Source organism: Ranitomeya imitator, chromosome 1, assembly GCF_032444005.1.
Source record: "Ranitomeya imitator isolate aRanImi1 chromosome 1, aRanImi1.pri, whole genome shotgun sequence".
NCBI classification, from domain to species: domain Eukaryota; kingdom Metazoa; phylum Chordata; class Amphibia; order Anura; family Dendrobatidae; genus Ranitomeya; species Ranitomeya imitator.
Window position 1 is genome coordinate 423,047,779 of NC_091282.1, and position 14,973 is coordinate 423,062,751.

The window sequence follows — 14,973 nt, forward strand, 5'->3', positions numbered from 1 at the left end:
GCAGTATGAACGGCACACAGCACTATATGGGGGCAGTATGAACGGCACACAGCACTATATGGGGGCAGTATGAACGGCACACAGCACTATATGGGGGCAGTATGAACGGCACACAGCACTATATGGGGGCAGTATGAACGGCACACAGCACTATATGGGGGCAGTATGAACGGCACACAGCACTATATGGGGGCAGTATGAACGGCACACAGCACTATATGGGGGCAGTATGAACGGCACACAGCACTATATGGGGGCAGTATGAACGGCACACAGCACTATATGGGGGCAGTATGAACGGCACACAGCACTATATGGGGGCAGTATGAACGGCACACAGCACTATATGGGGCAGTATGAACGGCACACAGCACTATATGGGGGCAGTATGAACGGCACACAGCACTATATGGGGCATCTGTGCAGCATCTATGGGGGCAGTACGAACGGCACACAGCACTATATGGGGCATCTGTGCAGCATCTATGGGGCAGTATGAACGGCACACAGCACTATATGGGGCATCTGTGCAGCATCTATGGGGCAATATGAACGGTGCAGAGCACTATATGGCACAGCTATGGGGAAATAATGATCTATTTTTATTTTTGAAATTCACCGGTAAATGCTACATTTCCACCCTAGGCTTATACTCGGGTCAATAAGTTTTCCCAGTTTTTTGTGGCAAAATTAGGGGGGTCGGCTTATACTCGGGTCGGCTTATACTCGAGTATATACGGTAACTTAATTTATGGACATCTATGGTTTGATTTATTTGCCTGTGTGGATGGCATGAATTGTTACCAACAGCTGGTGTGAATTTCATGTCAATAGCACCTTTAGAAATATATTTACTTAGAAACTTGTGACATTGTCAATACTTATTTCACCTGCTGTATTAAATGTTGTCGGTCTTTCTGAATCGGCTATTAAACGATTGCCATTTGGCAAATATGTATTGATCTTTCAGTATAAACATACCAAACATTCCAGGGAGATTCATCTATATATCCTTGCATATAATGTTTTATATATGAATAATATATGAATAATGAATGAATGAATAATTCTGATGTTTAACACTTTTTAAATATTAAATGTGTTTTTATTATTTTGCTGATGTGCTGTTCTTCAGTTTAAGAATCGGAAGTCGACTCTTAACTAGTGTGTATGTAATAGACTATATAAAGCTATGAGATAAGTGAATATCTCTCTGTATATATTGTGTGATACCAGGTACTTTCAGCTGCGACACTTCTAATGTGGGGTACCTAATTATTTGTACTAAATGTCCAACTGGGGGTCTGTATATGGGGGAGACAGGGCAAAAGCTTAGAACAAGAACGAATTCTCACCGCCATACAATAAGAGAAAAAAGAATGGATCTACCTGTGGCAATACATTTTTGTCTTCCAAATCATAACATTATGGACATGAAATTACTTGTGTTAAAAGGTAACTTCAAATCTCAGAGAGACAGAAGAGTCTGGGAATATAAACTGATGACGACCTTTGACAGTCTTAGTGGAGGAATGAATGTGTCGCACGGATTTATGTCTTTTTAACCCTGCTGTTCTGTTGGTCAAAAATGACCGACCTTGAACTTCAATATTCTTTAAAATATTCAAGATGCGGCTCTGAAACCCGTGGCCGACCGACACATCCTCATTTAAGTCAATCAACCACAAGTTTCAGAACCGCATCTTGAACACCCCAAAAAATACCAAAGTTCAAAATAGGTCTCCCCAGACCGAACAGAACAGCAGGGTTAAACCAACTAAGGAACTTGCCCCTCAGACTATGAGGGGTCATCACAACAGAGATCCTAATCAGAGGACAATAAAACATTCCTTATCTAAGAACTGGCCCAATATTGATGGACATAACTGTTTATCTCTCATGGTAATTCTGCTTCATGTCACCTGTCTTATCCATGGTTTTTCCTTTTTTTTTTCTGTGCTGTGTTGTGCATAAATATGTGATTCTTCAGAATTTGTTTTAGTCTTTGTCTGATGAAGAGACCTGTGTAGTCTCGAAAGCTTGCAATTTGTTACCATCTTTTCAGTTAGCCATTAAAAAGGTAGCAACCACTGAGGACTCTCAATTCTAAATATTTTTCTATCTACTGGCTAACACGGTACCAAGATATATTTCTTTAACATTCTATAGTAATTACATTATTAGACAAACCAAGTGTAATTGGTCATCAAAGGTCTTTAATATTTCTAATGACATTTTCATTGTTACTTATTTTTTTCTCTTACAACAGAAGCCCTTTAATATCAAACATACAGTATTTAAATCTACAGTGCACAAATTGCGTATAAAGCAAGAAAAAGAATACAAAGGAGGTTGTGAGTTTTGTTACGGATATTGTGGGAAATCCTAATAAGTGATGATCAGGTGAGAGATATATGTTTTGTAATGTGACAACTGACAAGGTGTAGATTATGTCATCAGAATAGTGGATGACAAGTCAAAGAACATTTTATGTGACACTTTGCTTTCTCACATGTCCAGAGGTGTAATATATTTAGCTCTTTTATAAATTATAATTTTTTGTTTCATTTAGCATTTTCAAGCTGCACAAATTGAAAGCTTTGTTAATACATTGTGAACCATGTGAGAACATCCTAACATCACAAGAAATGTTGTAGACAGGTTCAATATGTATAATGAAACAAAAATAAATATGTACAGTGGTACTATTACAATAACATGTATGAACATTGTCTCCATACTACAAGAGCCAGACCAGAATCTACATTTACATACAGTGATTTCAGGGGTTTTACCCCTCATCAGTGCCAACTTGGTGGTTTCCTTCAAGAGAAACCTTACCTTGTTGATGTCTTATCAAAGGCCTTTTGCCCAGCCTACTTTGTTCTAATAAGGGGAAATAACCCTAAAATGGATGTGTGCGAATGGAGATTCTAGTTTGGTTTTATGTCCTAAGTTATGGGATGAGGTTGCTACTTCCAACAGGTGGTGCTACAGTCTCCATACCGTTCATCTGTGAAGCGGCTATTGGCATACAGTAGTCTAATCCTGCTGTCATGCTCCATGCTGTCATGCTGGTAGGCAACAAGTTGGGGATATGGAAAAGAGCATGTCAACAGGATTAGAGCTTCTTTGTAGTCTATAACCGAGGAAACTTTGGTCTGCACAGGAGCTGTATGTATAAAATCTAAGGACATTCTACAAAGTCCTCTTGGTTTTTTTAGCTCTAGAGATGTTTGGTAGCAATTAAAATGGTTATAATGATGATGAATCAATTATTAGATTATTTTTTCTGTAAAATAAAATAAAAAGTAAGAAAAACAAGAAAAAGAAAATCGAATAAAAATCAAAGTAAAGTCTGTCTTCTTGCAATGCACATATAGTATATAAAGTATACTGCAAGTCATGTAAAATGCAGTTTGCCACTACCCTCTGTTAAAAGGCATCAGGGCGATACATGTTTAAAGAGGTTGCCCACTATTTTGGCACCTGATTGGTCCGGGTCTGACACCCGGTACTCCTGCCGGTCAGCTGTTATCGGTGTTGTCGGCGGCTGCCAGCCGGTAAGACTCACTTCCTGGCCGTCTTCCGATAGTGGCTGCGCAGGGTACTACACTTCCGCATAATATTCAAATCAATAGGCGGCGGATGGGAGACGGATGTGTAGTACCCTTCAGTGGCCACTACTAGAAGACGGCCAGCTTTGGAAGCAGTACTTACGGGCGGCAGCAATTGCAGCCACAGAAAATAGCTGATTGGTAGGGGTACCGGGTGTCGGACTCCCACCGATCAGGCAGTGATGACCTATCCTGAAGATAGGTCATCAATGCCTAAGTAGTGGACAACCTCTTTAACTAAACATTTGTAAGACAGTTATGTGCTATCACACAGCTTACAGTCTCACACACAACATTTTCTGGACACTTGTCATGTGTTATTTAAGCTCAGTATGTCGCTGCCATATTTCTACATGCAATGCACTGCTTATAACTAGCACATACCTTTGCCAATGTCTCATCATCTAAGTGGTTCTTCTGAATCACATGCTGAAGTGCAAAATAAATTCTCTCTTGAAGCTTTTGAACTTTCCTTGGTTCGAGAAGCCATGGCCGTTCTAAACAGTTAAAAAAGAGATTTACCATTGATTTCTAAGGTCAGTTACCTGCATAGTCTTATAAAGATGTATTTACCAAAAGCAACAATTGCCCTCTCCTTTAACCTAGCATTGTGTTCATGTTCTTCACTGTATAGTGGGAAGAAGTGGAAATAAACGATGTACTGCTCGGGAGTGAAGAAAATGAGTCATAGCTTCTTTCATCTCAGTAGTTTGAATGAAATTACTTCATTCTTAACGCTAAATTTATATAGCAGTATACAGTTAAAGGGAATTCATCACCAGGTTTTGCTAGCCCATCTGAGAGCAGCATAATGTAGGGACAGAGACCCTGATTCCAGTGATGTGTCACTTACTGGACTGCTTGCTGTACTTTTGATAAAATCACTGTTTTAGCTGTTACAGTTCTACCAGTTCTGTTAATGCTGAACTCTGTATAACCCCGACCACACCAAAGATTGTCAGCTTTCTGTGTACACTGTACATAGGCAGAAAGCTGACAATCATTGGTGGGGATGGGATTATAAAGATTTCATGAATATTGAGGATCACTAGTGATAATGTCATGCTAATAAAACAGTTATTTTATCAAAACTGCAGCAAGCAGCTCAGTAAGTGACACATTACTGGAAACAGTGTCTCTATGTCTACATTATTGCTGCTCTCAGAGTAGTTGGCAAAAACAAATGGTAACAAATTCCCTTTGAGATGCATTGGTTTACTGCATGTCCATCAAAAAAACAATCCATACACTTGACAGTTGTATTTTCTCATACATTACATATCAATTGTCTCAAGAGAAAATATCACTTTCAGATAATAAAAGTGAAAAAGTGACTGCAGAGACTCCTTTTAATGGTTTAAACCAGTAGAACTTGTTGTACACCACTCGAACAATTTGAGGATACCTTAGATTACTGTCGATTCTTCCTAAGTTTTATTGCAAAAAATCTTTAGTATCACTCACCCCAGTAATAATATGTACCATAAAATATACATATGATGTAAAACCATGCATTTTACTCAGAAACCCAACACAGTCTGCATACCCTCCAGAATTTTAGTGCTACTTAAAGGGGTTTCCCAGACTCAACATACATTTGTGCAATCACTTCATTTGATTGCAGATGGTCAAATCCTAACAGTGCGCAACATGCCCACTGTCAAAAATCCCCTCTGCTTCCAGCCTGGGCAAGCAGTCAAGTGACCATAAATTTGTGATTTTCGTAGTTATTGTGACTAGCTTCTCATCTGCTTATCTTAAAAAAATATGGGTCTCTCTGTTGCTCATCTGATTTCTAAATAGAGTATAGTTGCAGTCATGTGCCAACTAGCATCTCATCCACTTCTCTCAATGGATTATAGTTGCGTTCATGTTCCGACTAGTTTTTCATCCATTTCTCTCAATAGAACATGAGGTTTCTTTTCATTTTCCATCCACTTCTCTCAATAGAGCCTAGATATGGTCACATGGTGACTAGCTTCTCGTCCACTTCTCTCAATAGAGCCTAGTTATGGTCACATGCTGACTAGCTTCTCATCTACTTCTCTTAATAGAGCCTAGATATGGTCACGTGCTGACTAGCTTCTCATCCACTTCTCTCAATAGAGCCTAGATATGGTCACGTGTTGACTAGCCTCTCATCCACTTCTCTCAATAGAGCCTTGATATGTTTACTGCTGACTAGCTTTTCATCCATTTCTCTCAATAGAGCCTAGATATGGTCACGTGCTGACTAGCTTCCCATCCACTTCTCTCAATAGAGCCTAGATATGGTCACATGCTGACTAGCTTCTCATCTACTTCTCTCAATAGAGCCTAGTTATGGTCACATGCTGACTAGCTTCTCGTCCACTTCTCTCAACAGAGCCTAGGTATGGTCACATGCTGACTAGCTTCTCATCCACTTCTCTATTAATAGAGCCTAGATATGGTCACATGCTGACTAGCTTCTCATCCACTTCTCTATTAATAGAGCCTAGATATGGTCACGTGCTGATTAGCTTCTCATCCACTTCTCTCAATAGAGCCTAGTTATGGTCACGTGCTGACTAGCTTCACATCTACCTCTCTCAGTAGAGCCTAGATGTGGTCACATGCTGACTAGCTTCTCATCCACTACTCTCAATAGAGCCTAGATATGGTCACATGCTGACTAGCTTCTCATCCACTTCTCTTAATAGAGCCTAGATATGGTCACGTGCTGACTAGCTTCTCATCCACTTCTCTTAATAGAGCCTATATATGTTTACGTGCTGACTAGCTTCTCATCCACTTCTCTCAATAGAGCATAGTTATGGTCACATGCTGACTAGCTTCTCATCCACTTCTCTCAATAGAGCCTAGATATGGTCACGTGCTGACTAGCTTCTCATCCACATCTCTCAATAGAGCCTAGTTATGGTCACGTGCTGACTAGCTTCTCATCCACTTCTCTCAATAGAGCCTAGTTATGGTCACATGCTGACTAGCTTCTCATCCACTTCTCTCAATTGAGCCTAGTTATGGTCACATGCTGACTAGCTTCTCGTCCACTTCTCTCAACAGAGCCTAGGTATGGTCACATGCTGATGAGCTTCTCATCCATTTGTATCAATAAAGCCTAGATATGGTCACATGCTGACTAGCTTTTCATCCATTTCTCTCAATAGAGCCTTGACATGGTCACATGATGACTAGCTTCTCATCCACTTCTCTATTAATAGAGCCTAGACATGGTCATATGATGACTAGCTTCTCATCCACTTCTCTCAATAGAGCCTAGATATGGTCATGCACTGACTAGCTTCTCATCCACTTTTCTCAATAGAGCCTAGTTATGGTCACATGCTGACTAGCTTCACATCTACTTCTCTCAGTAGAGCCTAGATATGGTCACGTGCTGACTAGCTTCTCATCCACTTCTCTATTAATAGAGCCTAGATATGGTCACATGCTGACTAGCTTCTCATCCACTTCTCTCAATAGAGCCTAGTTATGGTCAGGTGCTGACTAGCTTCACATCTACCTCTCTCAGTAGAGCCTAGATATGGTCACATGCTGACTAGCTTCTCATCCACTTCTCTCAATAGAGCCTAGATATGGTCACATGCTGACTAGCTTCCCATCCACTTCTCTCAATAGAGCCTAGATATGGTCACGTGCTGACTAGCTTCTCATCCACTTCTCTCAATAGAGCCTTGATATGTTTACTGCTGACTAGCTTTTCATCCATTTCTCTCAATAGAGCCTAGATATGGTCACGTGCTGACTAGCTTCCCATCCACTTCTCTCAATAGAGCCTAGATATGGTCACGTGCTGACTAGCTTCTCATCCACTTCTCTCATTAGAGCCTTGATATGTTTACTGCTGACTAGCTTCTCATCCACTTCTCTCAATAGAACATGAGGTTTCTTTTCATTTTCCATCCACTTCTCTCAATAGAGCCTAGATATGGTCACACGCTCACTAGCTTCTCATCCACTTTTCTCAATAGAGCCTACTTATGGTCACATGCTGACTAGCTTCTCATCTACTTCTCTCAATAGAGCCTAGTTATGGTCACATGCTGACTAGCTTCTCGTCCACTTCTCTCAACAGAGCCTAGGTATGGTCACATGCTGACTAGCTTCTCATCCACTTCTCTATTAATAGAGCCAAGATATGGTCACATGCTGACTAGCTTCTCATCCACTTCTCTATTAATAGAGCCTAGATATGGTCACGTGCTGATTAGCTTCTCATCCACTTCTCTCAATAGAGCCTAGTTATGGTCACGTGCTGACTAGCTTCACATCTACCTCTCTCAGTAGAGCCTAGATATGGTCACATGCTGACTAGCTTCTCATCCACTTCTCTCAATAGAGCCTAGATATGGTCACATGCTGACTAGCTTCTCATCCACTTCTCTTAATAGAGCCTAGATATGGTCACGTGCTGACTAGCTTCTCATCCACTTCTCTTAATAGAGCCTATATATGTTTACGTGCTGACTAGCTTCTCATCCACTTCTCTCAATAGAGCCTAGTTATGGTCACGTGCTGACTAGCTTCACATCTACCTCTCTCAGTAGAGCCTAGATATGGTCACATGCTGACTAGCTTCTCATCCACTTCTCTCAATAGAGCCTAGATATGGTCACATGCTGACTAGCTTCTCATCCACTTCTCTCAATAGAGCCTAGATATGGTCACGTGCTGACTAGCTTCTCATCCACTTCTCTCAATAGAGCCTAGATATGGTCACATGCTGACTAGCTTCTCATCCACTTCACTCAATAGAGCCTAGATATGGTCACGTGCTGACTAGCTTCTCATCCACTTCTCTTAATAGAGCCTAGATATGGTCACGTGCTGACTAGCTTTTCATCCATTTCTCTCAATAGAGCCTAGATATGGTCACGTGCTGACTAGCTTCCCATCCACTTCTCTCAATAGAGCCTAGATATGGTCACGTGCTGACTAGCTTCTCATCCACTTCTCTCAATAGAGCCTAGATGTGGTCACATCCTGACTAGCTTCTCATCCACTTCTCTCAATAGAGCCTAGATGTGGTCACATGCTGACTAGCTTCTCACCCACTTATCTCAATAGAGCCTAGATGTGGTCACGTGCTGACTAGCTTCTCATCCACTTCTCTCAATAGAGCCTAGTTATGGTCACGTGCTGACTAGCTTCTTATCCACTTCTCTCAATAGAGCCTAGATGTGGTAAGGTGCTTACTAGCTTCTCATCCACATCTCTCAATAGAGCCTAGATGTGGTCACGTGCTGACTAGCTTCTCATCCACATCTCTCAAAGGAGCCTAGATGTGGTCACATGCTGACTAGCTTCTCATCCACTTCTCTCAATAGAGCCTAGATGTGGTTACGTGCTGACTAGCTTCTCATCCACTTCTCTCAATAGAGCCTAGATATGGTCACATGCTGACTAGCTTCTCATCCACTTCTCTCAATAGAGCCTAGATGTGGTCACATGCTGACTAGCTTCTCACCCACTTCTCTCAATAGCGCCGCCGCCTAGATATGGTCACGTGCTGACTAGCTTCTCATCCACTTCTCTCAATAGAGCCTAGATGTGGTCACGTGCTGACTAGCTTCTCACCCACTTCTCTCTATAGAGCCTAGATATGGTCACGTGCTGATTAGCTTCTCATCCACTTCTCTCAATAGAGCCTAGTCATGGTCACGTGCTGACTAGCTTCTCATCCACTTCTCTCAATAGAGCCTAGTTATGGTCACGTGCTGACTAGCTTCTCATCCACTTCTCTCAATAGAGCCTAGTTATGGTCACGTGCTGACTAGCTTCTCATCCACTTCTCTCAATAGAGCCTAGTTATGGTCAAGTGCTGACTAGCTTCTCATCCACTTCTCTCAATAGAGCCTAGATATGGTCACATGCTGACTAGCTTCTCATCCACTTCTCTCAATAGAGCCTAGAAATGGTTATGTGCTGACTAGCTTCTCATCCACTTCTCTCAATAGAGCCTAGATATGGTCACATGCTGACTAGCTTCTCATCCACTTCTCTCAATAGAGCCTAGATGTGGTCACATGCTGACTAGCTTCTCACCCACTTCTCTCAATAGCGCCGCCGCCTAGATATGGTCACGTGCTGACTAGCTTCTCATCCACTTCTCTCAATAGATCCTAGATGTGGTAACGTGCTGACTAGCTTCTCACCCACTTCTCTCTATAGAGCCTAGATATGGTCACGTGCTGACTAGCTTCTCATCCACTTCTCTCAATAGAGCCTAGATATGGTCACATGCTGACTAGCTTCTCATCCACTTCTCTCAATAGAGCCTAGATGTGGTCACATGCTGACTAGCTTCACACCCACTTCTCTCAATAGCGCCGCCGCCTAGATATGGTCACATGCTGACTAGCTTCTCATCCACTTCTCTCAATAGAGCCTAGATGTGGTCACGTGCTGACTAGCTTCTGACCCACTTCTCTCTATAGAGCCTAGATATGGTCACGTGCTGATTAGCTTCTCATCCACTTCTCTCAATAGAGCCTAGTCATGGTCACGTGCTGACTAGCTTCTCATCCACTTCTCTCAATAGAGCCTAGATATGGTCACGTGCTGACTAGCTTCTCATCCACTTCTCTCAATAGAGCCTAGATATGGTCACATGCTAACTAGCTTCTCATCCACTTCTCTCAATAGAGCCTAGATGTGGTCACATGCTGTCTAGCTTCTCACCCACTTCTCTCAATAGAGCCTAGATATGGTCACATGCTGAATAGCTTCTCATCCACTTCTCTCAATAGAGCCTAGTTATAGTCACGTGCTGACTAGCTTCTCATCCACTTCTCTCAATAGAGCCTAGTTATGGCCATGTGCTGACTAGCTTCTCATCCACTTCTCTCAATAGAGCCTAGTTATGGTCATGTGCTGACTAGCTTCTCATCCACTTCTCTCAATAGAGCCTAGATATGGTCACATGCTGACTAGCTTCTCATCCACTTCTTCCAATAGAGCCTAGATGTGGTCACGTGCTGACTAGCTTCTCATCCACTTCTCTCAATAGAGCCTAGATATGGTCACATCCTGACTAGCTTTTCATCCATTTCTCTCAATAGAGCCTAGATATGGTCATGTGCTGACTAGCTTCCCATCCACTTCTCTCAATAGAGCCTAGATATGGTCACGTGCTGACTAGCTTCTCATCCACTTCTCTCAATAGAGCCTAGATGTGGTCACATCCTGACTAGCTTCTCATCCACTTCTCTCAATAGAGCCTAGATGTGGTCACATGCTGACTAGCTTCTCACCCACTTCTCTCAATAGAGCCTAGATGTGGTCACGTGCTGACTAGCTTCTCATCCACTTCTCTCAATAGAGCCTAGTTATGGTCACGTGCTGACTAGCTTCTTATCCACTTCTCTCAATAGAGCCTATATGTGGTAAGGTGCTTACTAGCTTCTCATCCACATCTCTCAATAGAGCCTAGATGTGGTCACGTGCTGACTAGCTTCTCATCCACATCTCTCAAAGGAGCCTAGATGTGGTCACATGCTGACTAGCTTCTCATCCACTTCTCTCAATAGAGCCTAGAAATGGTTACGTGCTGACTAGCTTCTCATCCACTTCTCTCAATAGAGCCTAGATATGGTCACATGCTGACTAGCTTCTCATCCACTTCTCTCAATAGAGCCTAGATGTGGTAACATGCTGACTAGCTTCTCACCCACTTCTCTCAATAGCGCCGCCGCCTAGATATGGTCACGTGCTGACTAGCTTCTCATCCACTTCTCTCAATAGAGCCTAGATGTGGTCACGTGCTGACTAGCTTCTCACCCACTTCTCTCTATAGAGCCTAGATATGGTCACGTGCTGATTAGCTTCTCATCCACTTCTCTCAATAGAGCCTAGTCATGGTCACGTGCTGACTAGCTTCTCATCCACTTCTCTCAATAGAGCCTAGTTATGGTCACGTGCTGACTAGCTTCTCATCCACTTCTCTCAATAGAGCCTAGTTATGGTCACGTGCTGACTAGCTTCTCATCCACTTCTCTCAATAGAGCCTAGTTATGGTCAAGTGCTGACTAGCTTCTCATCCACTTCTCTCAATAGAGCCTAGATGTGGTCACATGCGGACTAGCTTCTCACCCACTTCTCTCAATAGCGCCGCCGCCTAGATATGGTCACGTGCTGACTAGCTTCTCATCCACTTCTCTCAATAGATCCTAGATGTGGTAACGTGCTGACTAGCTTCTCACCCACTTCTCTCTATAGAGCCTAGATATGGTCACGTGCTGACTAGCTTCTCATCCACTTCTCTCAATAGAGCCTAGATATGGTCACATGCTGACTAGCTTCTCATCCACTTCTCTCAATAGAGCCTAGATGTGGTCACATGCTGACTAGCTTCACACCTACTTCTCTCAATAGCGCCGCCGCCTAGATATGGTCACATGCTGACTAGCTTCTCATCCACTTCTCTCAATAGAGCCTAGATGTGGTCACGTGCTGACTAGCTTCTCACCCACTTCTCTCTATAGAGCCTAGATATGGTCACGTGCTGATTAGCTTCTCATCCACTTCTCTCAATAGAGCCTAGTCATGGTCACGTGCTGACTAGCTTCTCATCCACTTCTCTCAATAGAGCCTAGATATGGTCACGTGCTGACTAGCTTCTCATCCACTTCTCTCAATAGAGCCTAGATATGGTCACATGCTAACTAGCTTCTCATCCACTTCTCTCAATAGAGCCTAGATGTGGTCACATGCTGTCTAGCTTCTCACCCACTTCTCTCAATAGAGCCTAGATATGGTCACATGCTGAATAGCTTCTCATCCACTTCTCTCAATAGAGCCTAGTTATAGTCACGTGCTGACTAGCTTCTCATCCACTTCTCTCAATAGAGCCTAGTTATGGCCATGTGCTGACTAGCTTCTCATCCACTTCTCTCAATAGAGCCTAGTTATGGTCATGTGCTGACTAGCTTCTCATCCACTTCTCTCAATAGAGCCTAGATATGGTCACATGCTGACTAGCTTCTCATCCACTTCTTCCAATAGAGCCTAGATGTGGTCACGTGCTGACTAGCTTCTCATCCACTTCTGTCAATAGAGCCTAGATATGGTCACGTGCTGACTAGCTTCTCATCCACTTCTCTCAATAGAGCCTAGATATGGTCACATGCTAACTAGCTTCTCATCCACTTCTCTCAATAGAGCCTAGATGTGGTCACATGCTGACTAGCTTCTCATCCACTTCTCTCAATAGAGCCTAGATATGGTCACATGCTAAGTAGCTTCTCATCCACTTCTCTCAACAGAGCCTAGATGTGGTCACATGCTGACTAGCTTCTCATCCTCTTCTCACAATAGAGCCTAGATATGGTCACGTGCTGACTAGCTTCTCATCCACTTCTCTCAATAGAGCCTAGATATGGTCACATGCTGACTAGCTTCTCATCCACTTCTCTCAATAGAGCCTAGATATGGTAACATGCTGACTAGCTTCTCAGCCTCTTCTCTCAATAGAGCCTAGATATGGTCACGTGCTGACTAGCTTCTCATCCACTTCTCTCAATAGAGCCTAGATATGGTCACATGCTGACTAGCTTCTCATCCACGTCTCTCAATAGAGCCTAGGTATGGTAACATGCTGAATAGCTTCTCATCCACTTCTCTCAACAGAGCCTAGATATGGTCACGTGCTGACTAGCTTCTCATCCTCTTCTCTCAATAGAGCCTAGATATGGTCACGTGCTGACTAGCTTCTCATCCACTTCTCTCAATAGAGCCTAGATATGGTCACATGCTGACTAGCTTCTCATCAACTTCTCTCAATAGAGCCTAGATATGGTAACATGCTGAATAGCTTCTCATCCACTTCTCTCAACAGAGCCTAGATATGGTCACGTGCTGACTAGCTTCTCATCCACTTCTCTCAATAGAGCCTAGATATGGTCACATGCTGACTATCTTCTCATCCACTTCTCTCAATAGACCCTAGATGTGGTCACGTGCTGACTAGCTTCTCATCTACTTCTCTCAATAGAGCTTACATATGGTCACATGCTGAATAGCTTCTCATCCACTTCTCTCAATAGAGCCTAGATATGGTCACATGCTGAATAGCTTCTCATCCACTTCTCTCAATAGAGCCTAGATATGGTCACATGCTGACTAGCTTCTCATCCACTTCTCTCAATAAAGCCTAGATATGGTCACGTGCTGACTAGCTTCTCATCCACTTCTCTCAATAGACCCTAGATGTGGTCATGTGCTGACTAGCTTCTCATCCACATCTCTCAATAGAGCCTAGATATGGTCACGTGCTGACTAGCTTCTTTTCCTCTTCTCTCAATAGAGCCTAGATATGGTCACGTGCTGACTAGCTTCTCATCCACTTCTCTCAATAGACCCTAGATGTGGTCACGTGCTGACCAGCTTCTCATCCACTTCTCTCAATAGAGCCTAGATATGGTCACATGCTGAATAGCTTCTCATCCACTTCTCTCAATAGAGCCTAGATATGGTAACGTGCTGACTAGCTTCTCATCCTCTTCTCTCAATAGAGCCTAGATATGGTCACATGCTGACTAGCTTCTTATCCACTTCTCTCAATAGAGCCTAGATATGGTCACATGCTGAATAGCTTCTCATCAACTTCTCTCAATAGAGCCTAGATATGGTCACATGCTGACTAGCTTCTCACCCACTTCTCTCAATAGAGCCTAGATATGGTCAGGTGCTGACTAGCTTCTCATCCACTTTTCTCAATAGAGCCTAGATATGGTCACATGCTGAATAGCTTCTCATCCACTTCTCTCAATAGAGCCTAGTTATAGTCACGTGCTGACTAGCTTCTCATCCACTTCTCTCAATAGAGCCTAGTTATGGTCACGTGCTGACTAGCTTCTCATCCACTTCTCTCAATAGAGCCTAGTTATGGTCATGTGCTGACTAGATTCTCATCCACTTCTCTCAATAGAGCCTAGATATGGTCACATGCTGACTAGCTTCTCATCCTCTTCTCTCAATAGAGCCTAGATGTGGTCACGTGCTGACTAGCTTCTCATCCACTTCTCTCAATAGAGCCTAGATATGGTCACGTGCTGACTAGCTTCTCATCCACTTCTCTCAATAGAGCCTAGATATGGTCACATGCTAACTAGCTTCTCATCCACTTCTCTCAATAGAGCCTAGATGTGGTCACATGCTGTCTAGCTTCTCACTCACTTCTCTCAATAGAGCCTAGATATGGTCACATGCTGAATAGCTTCTCATCCACTTCTCTCAATAGAGCCTAGTTATGGCCATGTGCTGACTAGCTTCTCATCCACTTCTCTCAATAGAGCCTAGTTATGGTCATGTGCTGACTAGCTTCTCATCCACTTCTCTCAATAGAGCCTAGATA

The 14,973-nt window shown here is 42.9% G+C and overlaps 1 protein-coding gene across 1 annotated transcript in view; it reads right to left on the bottom strand.

Annotated features, from left to right (window-relative positions):
* The window catches only part of RORB (RAR related orphan receptor B), a 352,234-nt gene that overhangs the window by 13,544 nt on the left and 323,717 nt on the right, over window positions 1–14,973 (bottom strand). Inside the window, exon 9 of the mRNA XM_069763311.1 lies at window positions 4,002–4,114. Within this exon, the coding sequence (XP_069619412.1) occupies window positions 4,002–4,114 (113 nt within the window). The remainder of the gene's footprint in view (window positions 1–4,001; window positions 4,115–14,973) is intronic.